General features: G+C 49.5%; 1 protein-coding gene across 1 annotated transcript in view; it reads right to left on the bottom strand.

The window, feature by feature from the left end:
* Window positions 1–2,958: 2,958 nt before the first annotated feature.
* LOC307229592 (uncharacterized protein) overlaps window positions 2,959–10,777 on the bottom strand; it is a gene marked incomplete at its 5' end in the record, with an annotated part of 22,692 nt that continues 14,873 nt past the window's right edge. The window contains 6 exons of the mRNA XM_079999592.1: window positions 2,959–5,558; window positions 5,674–5,865; window positions 5,935–6,000; window positions 6,237–6,387; window positions 6,816–7,015; window positions 7,096–7,392. Of these exons, the coding sequence (XP_079855718.1) occupies window positions 3,003–5,558; window positions 5,674–5,865; window positions 5,935–6,000; window positions 6,237–6,387; window positions 6,816–7,015; window positions 7,096–7,392 (3,462 nt within the window). The 3' untranslated portion in view covers window positions 2,959–3,002. The remainder of the gene's footprint in view (window positions 5,559–5,673; window positions 5,866–5,934; window positions 6,001–6,236; window positions 6,388–6,815; window positions 7,016–7,095; window positions 7,393–10,777) is intronic.

Here is a 10,777-nt window from a genome sequence, read left to right as displayed (position 1 = left end):
TAACAACAACAACAACAACAACAACAGAACCACAACAGAACAACAGAACAACAACAACAGAACCACAACAGAACAACAGAACAACAACAACAGAACCACAACAGAACAACAGAACAACAACAACAGAACCACAACAGAACAACAGAACAACAACAACAGAACCACAACAGAACAACAGAACAACAACAACAGAACCACAACAGAACAACAGAACAACAACAACAGAACCACAACAGAACAACAGAACAACAACAACAGAACCACAACAGAACTTTCCAGTTGAACGGAACCGCTTCCGCTGTTCGTTCGCTGACTGAACTTCTCGGATCCTTTCAACTGTTTTTTCGGTCTTTAAAACGGAACCGAGAGGAGAAGAAGAACAGAGTTTAAAGTTGGGATCCGTTCGCTCCCGTCTCACCTCGCGTCTCACCTCGCGTCTCACCGCCAGAGGCTCCCGCTGCTCGGCCCCGGAGCGTCCCGCTGCTCGGCCCCGGCTCCGGACCAGTTGTGTCCCGGTTCAGTTCGGAGCGGAAGGCTCCCTCCGGAGGCCCCGCCCCCTGCCGCCGGACGGGGGCGGGGCGCTTCGACGCGTTTCGCGGACTCGTTCCTTTTGAACGGTACCGTGCGAGAGAGCGGGGCTTCCCAAGCCGGGGTGCGCGGTCCCGAACTGAGGCCGACGAAGGGATTACAGACGGTCCGCAGAAGAAAAGCTGCATCATGCTCATAATCATACATTTATATACAAACACGTAGATTTACTTCATATCTGTTCACACACACACTGAGCTTGACTGTTTATTTGACATGTTCCTGTTTGCTTTCAGCGTTCCGCTATGGACGCTCGACTTGGTGCAGTTTAATTTACTACATTTATTATTATGTTTTTAGAAGGTGAATCATAATTCATAAATCATAAATCATAAATCATAATTCATGCAATTTTATTTGGAAAGAGTTTCTAATGCCATGGATTCCACTTCAAATGGTGAATGTAGCATCAATGAACAATGAAAATACAATTGAAAGCAGGAGGTAAATAGTGGGAAAGGGGGAGGACGGGAACAGCTCCGGGGCTTTGGGGTTCGGCCGAAGCGGAAACGGAACCGCAGGTTCGGTGCGGTTCCGTTCCCGTTCAAAATGACTCCTTCGTTCCGTTTCGGTGAATCCGTTTCTATTGACGCTGTTGGATCGTTTCTCTCTTTTATTTTAACGTCTTTAAGATTCCTTGTCGCATCAAACGTTAAAATCATCTATTGTCTGTCACTTCAATGAATATCGTGTAGATGTAAAAACTAGATATGTTGAATAAAAAATACAATTCTATATGTTTTGTCAGCTTGGATAAAACACAAATAAAAGACAAAAAGCCTCAAAATAAACGACAAAACACGTTTATTAAAAAAGCAGAAAAAGAATCAGATTCAGCGAAGAAAATATGAGGAAGCACCGCCCCCAAGCGGCAGCTGCGGCCCTGCACCGCCCCCCACGGCCTTCACGCTGCTCATCATCATCATCATCATCATCATCCTCATCAGCAGCATCATCATCATCATCAACATCAACATCATCATCATCATCAACATCATCATCATCATCATCATCATCATCATCATCAACATCAGCAGCATCATCATCATCATCATCAACATCAGCATCATCAACATCATCATCATCAACATCATCATCAACATCATCATCAACATCATCAACATCATCATCAACATCAGCATCATCATCAACATCAACATCATCATCATCAACATCATCATCATCATCATCATCAGCAGCATCATCATCATCATCATCAACATCATCATCATCAACATCAACGTCATCATCATCAACGTCATCATCATCATCATCATCATCATCATCATCATCAACGTCATCATCATCAACGTCATCATCATCATCATCATCATCAACATCAACGTCATCATCATCATCTTCATCATCATCATCAACATCATCATCAACATCATCAACATCATCATCAACATGAGCATCATCATCAACATCAACATCATCATCATCATCATCATCATCATCATCATCAGCAGCATCATCATCATCATCATCAACATCATCATCATCAACATCAACGTCATCATCATCAACGTCATCATCATCATCATCATCATCATCATCATCATCATCATCATCAACATCAACATCATCATCATCAACATCATCATCATCGTCATCATCATCATCATCATCAACATCATCATCATCAACATCAACATCATCATCATCAGCATCATCATCATCATCATCATTTGTACAGTCAATATGTGAGAATTTAAAAAGGTAACTTTCAGTTTGGTTTTTCGTTTTGAACATTAAATTCGATTATTGGTTGAATCAGCGACACAAAGAGAGCATCCAGAGAGCGGCTGTGCTGACCCCTGGTGGACGGAAGCAGGAAGTACAAGAAAACACCCAGAAGAAATGACCTGGAAGCTGCTGCTGCCTGGAGGTGGAAGAGGAGCATGTTTTAAAGACCTTCCATGACTTTATCCTCTTGGACACAGGTTGGATTCTCGTTGAAGAGGTTTCTGACATTTATGATTCCGACTTCATGTTGTCAGGTGGTGATTCTCCCTCTTGGAGAAGTATTGATGATCAGTTGTTTATTGATCCCAACGTGATCAGATCGGGCTGCAAAGGGGGATGTTGTCATTGATCAGCTCGTCCACAGGAGGCGCTGTTGGAAGCGCTTCTTGCTGTTTCATCAACTTCGGCTTTGCAGGATGACAGTTTGAACTCTACTAGCAGATCCACTCTGTGTTGGATGCAGTGCGCCCTGCCCCACCCACGCCCCACCCGCCATGGCCACAACCACGCCCTGCCCACACCCCGCCCTGCCCTGCCCCGCCCCGCCCTGCCCCGCCACACCCCGCCCCGCACTGCCCTGCCCTGTCCCGCCACACCCCACCCCGCCCTGCCCCACACCGCCTGCTGACAGCACAGGTACACAAAAGGCCCGGCTCTCTTCTTGGTCAGGGGGCTCTCTGCCGGGTCAGCGAGCTCCAGATGTCCTCCAGCTCAACCTCCACCTCCTCAAAGTACCAGCGCTCCAGGTGAAGGCGTCTGGGTTCCTCTGATGCTCCTCCAGTTTCCTGCCTCTGGGTGCCGCCGGTCCCAGAACAGAAGCAGCACGAGCTGCGCCCCCCCTCCGGACAGATGAACACCCGGCCTGACCGGCAGTCTGACCTGGGGTCTGACCGGGAGTCTGACCTGGGGTCTGACCGGGAGTCTGACCTGGGGTCAGGGGTTAGGGTGGTGGTAGTGGGCAGGGTTTGGTCAAACACATGATCCTTCAGGTCACAGATCCTGGTGTGAACACTCGGACAATCATGCTGCTTGTTGGCATGTTGTAAGGGTGTAGTAATAGTGTGTTCGGGTGGAGTATTCGTGATTCCAGGTGTAGTAATAGTGGTTCCTGGTGTAGTATTGGTGTTTTCAGGTGTAGTATTAGTGAGTTCAGGTGTAGTCTTGGGGGTGATTTCGGGTGTAGTCTTGGTGATTTTGGGTGTAGTTGTATCAACGTTTTCAGGTGTAGAATTAGTGACTCCAGGTGTAGTATTGATGTGTTTGGGTGGAGTATTAGTGACTCCAGGTGTAGTATTGGTGTGTTTGGGTGGAGTATTAGTGACTCCAGGTGTAGTATTGGTGTGTTCAGGTATAGTCATAGTCTTCTCAGGTTTAGCATTAGGGTTTTCGGATGTAGTTTTAGGGTGTTCAGGTGTAGTCTTGGTGGTGATTTTGGTTGTAGTCTTGGTGATTTCGGGTGTAGTAGTATCAATCATTTCACGTGCAGTATTAGTGTTTTCGGGTGTCCTATTGGTGTTTTTGCATGTAGTAGTAGTACTGTTTTTCACTGTAGTATTGTTTTTTTCAGGTGTGGTATTGTATTCAGATGTAGTATTTTCAGGTGTAATATTTTCAGGTGTAGTATAAGTGTTTACGGGTGTAGTATTAGCGACTTGAGCTGTAGGATTGGTGTTTTCGGGTGTAGGAGGACTCTCCTGTCCTGTGCTGTTGAATGTACCTGGACTCCGCCCCCTCACAGCAGCAGTGTTGTGCTCCTCCAGCAGGGGGCGACACAGAGCTGACTCTGAAACCACCTGGGGCTTCGAACCCTCAGACTCTGGATGCATTCGCTTCAGGTTTGGACGGCCGGCGCTCTGCTTCCGCTCTGCTGGGAGACTTCCTGTTGAGCGGAGCCGCTTCCTCTGGAGGGCGTCGCCCCAGGGGCTCCGCAGGTCCAAGCTCAGCGTTGCCCCCTGAGGAACCAACGAGACACTGCACCGCGTCTTTTTTCCATCTGAGTTATCTTGAACGTAAAGCTGCAGGTTGACGTTTCGTGTCTTCTCATCGGATCTGTGACCTCCTGTTGGACCTCCCATTGGACCTCCTGTTGGATCTCCTGTTGGAGCACCCACTGGGTCCCCTATTGGACCTCCCGTTGGACCTCCCGTTGGACCTCCCGTTGGGCCTCTCATAGGACCTCCCGTTGGGTCCCCTGTTGGACCTGCTGTTGGACCTCCCGTTGGGTCCCCTGTTCGACCTCCCGATGGAGCGCCTGTTTGACCTTCTGTTGGACCTCCAGTTGGGTCCCCTGTTGGACCACCCGTTGAACCTCCTTTTGGACCTTCTGTTGGGTCCCCTGTTGGACCTCCTGTTGGACCACCCATTGGGTATCCTGTTGGACCTCCTGTTGGACCATGCGTTGGGTCTTCTGTTGAACCACCCGTTGGGTTCCCTGTTGGACCTCTTGTTGGACCACCTGTCGGACCTCCCGTTGGACCTCCCGTTGGACCTCCCATTGGACCTCCCGTTGGGTCCCCTGTTGGACCTCCTGTCGGACCTCCCATTGGGTCCCCTGTTGGACCTCCTGTTAGACCTCCCGTTGGACCGCCTGTTTGACCTCCTGTTGGACCTCCAGTTGGGTCCCCTGTTGGACCACCCGTTGAACCTCCTTTTGGACCTCCTGTTGGACCACCCATTGGGTCCCCTGTTGGACCTCCTGTTGGACCACCCGTCGGACTGCCAGTTGGACCCCCAGTTGGACCACCCATTGGACCACCTGTTGGACCACCAGTTGGACTCCCCATTGGACCACCTGTTGGACCACCCGTTGGGTCCCCTGTTGGACCACTTGTTGGACCACCCGTCGGACTGCCAGTTGGACCACCCATTGGACCACCTGTTGGACCACCAGTTGGACCACCAATTGGACCACCAGTTGGACCACCAGTTGGACCACCTGTTGGAGCACCCGTTGGGTCCTCCGCCCGCCAGGTGGTGGCTCTGCGAGGGTTGGATGTCACCGTGCGGCGGTGGACGCTCCTCCTCCTCCGGCTGCTGGGCTTCACCTTCAGGGTGGAGACAGAGGCAGCAGGGGACGCTGCAGGGATGATGATGGTGCTGACTTTGGGGAGGAAGGTGGTGGTGGAGGAGGCGATCGGGGGCATGTCTGCAGGCGGACCAGCCCCCGGGTCGGGGTCAGGACTCGCTCCACCTGCCTCTGTGACCTGGAGACACCGGCTCACCTGGAGGAGTCAAGAGAAGGTGCTTAGTGGGAGAAACACGTCTAATCAGAACCTGGCAATCACGGTTGCTGGTTGCCCGGGAGAGTACTCTCAGTGGTGTTGGGTTGGTACCGACCCGGTGTTTCTGCTCTGAGGTCACAAGTTTCTTTGCTAACCCTCCAGGCGACTCAGGGTCAAAGGTCACAACCAGACTGATGTTTCCTCCCAGCGAAGATGCAGTGGCCCGGTTCTGCTCCTGGTCCTGGTTCTCCTGCTGATCCTGGTTCTCCTCCTGGACCTGGTTCTCCTCCTGGTTCTGGTTCTGGTTCTACAAAGCAGCAGAACATGTATGGTTGATGTGCTTCTTCCTCGTTCCATGTTTCTGTGTGTTTCCCACCTCGGTCTGAGCCTGGAACACCATCCATCCCATAATGCACTGCAGCTCCTCTGTCCACTCCTTTATCTAGAGAAGAAATATGTTGAAAGATACTGGAGCGATAGATCCATCCATCCATCCCACCATCCATCCATCTATCATTCCATCCCTCCATCATCCATCTCTCCCTCCCTCCATTCCTCCTTCCATCCATCCATCCATCCATCCAACCATCCCTCCCTTCCTCCATCCATCCATCCATCCATCCAACCATCCCTCCCTTCCTCCATCCATCTCTCCATCCCTCTCTCCATCCTACTCACAGTCAGTGCTAAGTGAGGTCTTCCTCTGAAGAGTCTTCCTCCTTCTTCCTCCAGTTCTTCCAGATCTTTCTGCTTCTTCTGAACATTCTGGACCAGATCTGAGACGTTCACCTCAGAGAACATGGAGACACGAGTCTCTTCAGCCCAGGATCTGGAAGACACAGTACCAACAGTACCAACAGTACCAACAGCACCAACAGTACCAACAGTACAACAGTATCAACAGCACCAACAGTACCAACAGTACAACAGTATCAACAGTACCAACAGCACCAACAGTACCAACAGTACAACATGTGTGGGTATGGTAGCTCAGGAGGTAGAGCTGGTGGTCTAGTAATCTAAAGGTTGCTGGTTGGATCCCAGGCTCCTCCTGCTAGCATGCTGTAGTGTCCTTGAGCAAGACACTTAACCCCTCATTGCTCCTGATGGCTGCGTCCGTCGGTGTTTGAACAATTATAAGTTGCTTTGGATAAAAGTGTCTGCTAAATGTAAAATTACCAGCAGTACCAACAGTACTGCAACCAACAGTAGTACTACAGTACTGACATATTGCTAACATAGTACTACACTACTCACATCATGTCCTGGTATTCCCTCAGGAAGTTCTGGATCTGCTCCAGGTGGAGGAGCGACGTCCGGTTCTCCGTCAGGCTGCACCTCACGTCCTCCCCCGTCTGAAGAAGCATCCCAGCATGCACTGCTCCACCTGGACACTTGAGGTCAGAAGTCAGTCCCTCCAGCTCTTCAACCTGCTCTCGCAGCATCTCCCAGTCCAGCTGAGAGACAGACAGACATTAGTGTCCAGACAGCAACAGACAGAACTACTGACAGACACAGCTCCCACACAGTTCCTGACCTCCAGCTTGTCCTGTTGCTGCTTCAGAGTGTCCACTTCGGAGTCCCGTAACTCACATTGGACCACCATGTTGGTCTCTGTGTCCAGGATGTCCATGCCAAGCTCCACAGCCCGGGACAGGAGGGAGGTGGTCTTCAGGACCACCTGTGCAGACTGGCGGTGGGCGGGGCTCTTTGCCGTGACATCATCACTGCTCTCGCATTCAGATTGGTTCCCAAACTCCTCTAGACCACTCAAAGCCCTGCCCTGTCGACCGGCCATCACCATGGATACGCTTTCCTTCAGCCATAGCAGAGTCTGGAGAAAGAGCAGAAGAACAACGATGGACAAAGAAGTCTGGACAGAAACTGCTCAGTCAGTTGTTACGATAACCACTCCGGTTCAAGCTCCCTCGCATTGCTCTGCAACATGCTAATGTGTCCCCCTCTGCCTCCGGTGAGGGTAGGTTTCCGGAAGGCACGCACGAAAATTGGCCAAAATGTAACCAACTTAAATTGAGTCAATTTATTACCAGGTGACCCCCGAACTATTCCCACCGTTTACAATCTACTGTATATACTGTACAAGGAGGATTCTCGCTCTTGGTTTTTGTTGCTCTGCACACACATGTGGCCGTCTCTAAATCACAACCCCGAATGAAAGCCAACCTCAAACTTATATTGGATAGGCCCCCCATGTCAAGTCACCCAATTAAACAGGTTCATTTGTTGGGTCCCTGTAATGAGGGAGAGGCATTACCTTTATACATTATACTATACAATCATTAAAGTATAGATACAGTAACCTATATTATACAAAAGAAAACATGAAACATACAAACTAACAGGGTTTGGAACGGGATGGGCTCTGTGCACACCCACCCTCACCCAGGCATGTGAGAGGACAGCCTATGTTGCCTCTGGGTCCTTTCCCCAACCTGCAAGCGCCAGCTGCTGTAAGCTGTTTACAAACCAAAAGATCGACCAAAAAAAGTAATGAAATGAAAATGCCCTGTCTACTGCATAATAAAGTGTTTAAAATGAAATAACGGTGTGTGGCTGGATTATATATTATTTCAAGTAATGCAAGTTTTTCCCTAACCTGAATGTGTGCATCCAATTGTGTTGATTAGAACGCTGTGACTGTGTGTGTGTGTGTGTGTGTGTGTGTGTGTGTGTGTGTGTGTGTGTGTGTGTGTGTGTGTGTGTGTGTGTGTGTGTGTGTGTGTGTGTGTGTGTGTGTGTGTGTGTGTGTGTGTGTGTGTGTGGCTGAGGTGTGTGTGGTTGAATAGGTCGGTTCACGGTGGCGCAGTGCATTGCACTGCTGCCACACAGCAAGAAGGTCCTGGGTTCGATTCCCGCCTGGGGCGCTGTTGGCACTGTGCTCCGGTGGGTTATCTCCCAAACAGGAGCCTTTCTGTGTGGAGTTTGCATGTTCTCCCCGTGCTCACATGGGGTTTCCTCCACCTCACGTCAGTAAAAACATGCACCCATCATGGTCTGACCAGTGATGGACATTTATCACCTGGTCCCCGGGTGCATCCACGTACGCTGCCCACTGCTCCTGGCTGTGGCCCCGGAGGAAGGACAGGCCAGGATGGTTAAATGCAGAGGAACCATTTCACCGGCCACCATCCAAAGCATGTGCGTGTGTGTGTGCAAGCATGTGTTGTAGTGTGGTGTGTTGTGTTTGTTTCTTCAGGTTGTGGTAGGGTGATCTGCCCCATAATGCTAACACAACTCATTGAAACTATACTGTTCCACACCAAGAACGTCACTGTTGACAAATGTATCCGGGTCTTTCTCAACCAGAAACCCTGGAAGACAAGGGGCCTCCAGACACTCCTCAGAGACCGCCACACTGCCTTCAGGTCAGGTGATAGGGCGCAGTACAGCACTGCTAGGGCCCACCTGAAGAGACGCATCAAAGATGCCGAGGAGGCCTAGAAGAGAAAAAGCCGAGGACCATCTCACAGACAATACCTGCGGCAGGTGTGGCAGGGAATACAGCACATCAAAAACTATAAGGGCTCAGTGTGTGTGGGGATGGGGGTTCTACCCGTTGCTCGTTAGACCCACCAACGAGCAACAGGTACGCAGCCACTCTGATCCTGGGACCAAGATTCAAGATTCAAGAGGTTTATTCGTCACATATATATACATACTTTCATACATATATGCAGTGAAATGTCAATCGCACTCACATCAGTGGTCATGTGTCTTGTCAGAGACTGGGCTCACTGCACATCAAAGCCAGAACATCCCTCCCACCTTCGACCCAAATCACAGAGCAAATTGGTCGATGGAAGACGCTATAGCTGTCGCTCTTCACACCGCACTGAGACACCTACAGCACCGGGGGAGCTATGCAAGGATGCTCTTCATGGACTTTTGCTCAGCCTTCAATACAGTAATTTCAGACATGCTGGACTTTTCAGACAGACCGCCCCCTTCCCACCTGCACCTGGATAAAGGACTTCTTCACTAACCGTCCACAAATTTTTAAACTTGGCCCCCACTTCTCCTCCACCCTCACACTCAGCACCGGCTCTCCACAAGGCTGTGTGAGTCCAATACTCTATGCTCTATACAGCGCCATCATCAGTTTTGCGGATGACACCACCGTTGTCAGACCTATCTCAGGAAAAGATGACTCGTCCAACAGGGATGAGGTGCAGGAATTGACAGTGTGGCGCTGAGTAAACAACCTGACGCTGAACACCACAAAACAAAGGGACCCATCATGGACTTCAGGAAGCACAGAGGAGACCCTGCCCCATTTTACATCAACGAGGACCATGTGGAAAGGGTTCCCACCTCCAACTTTTTGGGAACCCACATCTCCGGGAACCTCTCCTGGTCTGCAAACACCAGGTTGTTGAGAAGGCACAGAAGCGACTACACTGCCGTAGGGAGCTCAGGAAAACCAGGCTGAGAGAACAGCTGCCGGTGGCCTTCTAGCATCCTCCATCGAGGGTACACTGGCGCGTCACACCTCAGTGTGGACAGCAGCAGAGAGGAGAGCTCTTCAGAGGGTCATCAAAACTCCCTCCCCGGAAAACGACTCCACCTCCCGCTCCCTCGGCAGAGACAAAAACACATTAAAGGACCCTTCACATCCTGGACACCAGGATGTTTGACCAGTTGCCCTCTGGCAGGCGCTACACCTGACATAAGGAGAGTTTCTCTTCCTGCCGATAAACTTCAACCGGCATTGAATGACCCCTGACGTGCAATAAGATGAGGGTCCTTCTAGGCAAGGGTCTCACATTCAAATGACCGTGGGGCCACTGGTCAGGTTGTCTTCTTCTAGGGGTCATCTATTCTATTGTATTCTGTTCTGCTCTGTTCTATTATATTCTAGTCTATTCTATTCTATTATAATCTTTTCTATTATGTTTTACTGTTCTATTGTATTCTGTTCTATTCTATTCTATTATGTTCTGCCTTCTTGTGGCCACTTGGAGACAAACACAACGTTCAACGTTAAAAGATTTTTAAATGTGGAAATATAATAAATATAATAAAATATAATAAATATAATAAATATAATTAATTGTAATAAATATAATAAATATAATAAAATATCTAATGATAATAGTGAAGCAGCTCCAGCTGTTACTAAATACTCTAAAGTGTTGTACTACCAAGTACTCATGTACTCATGTACTCATGGACTCATATACTACCATGTACTCATGCAC

Source organism: Zeus faber, assembly GCF_960531495.2.
Source record: "Zeus faber genome assembly, chromosome: 4".
Taxonomy (NCBI): Eukaryota; Metazoa; Chordata; class Actinopteri; order Zeiformes; family Zeidae; genus Zeus; species Zeus faber.
This window is presented reverse-complemented; position numbering and strand designations above follow the sequence as displayed.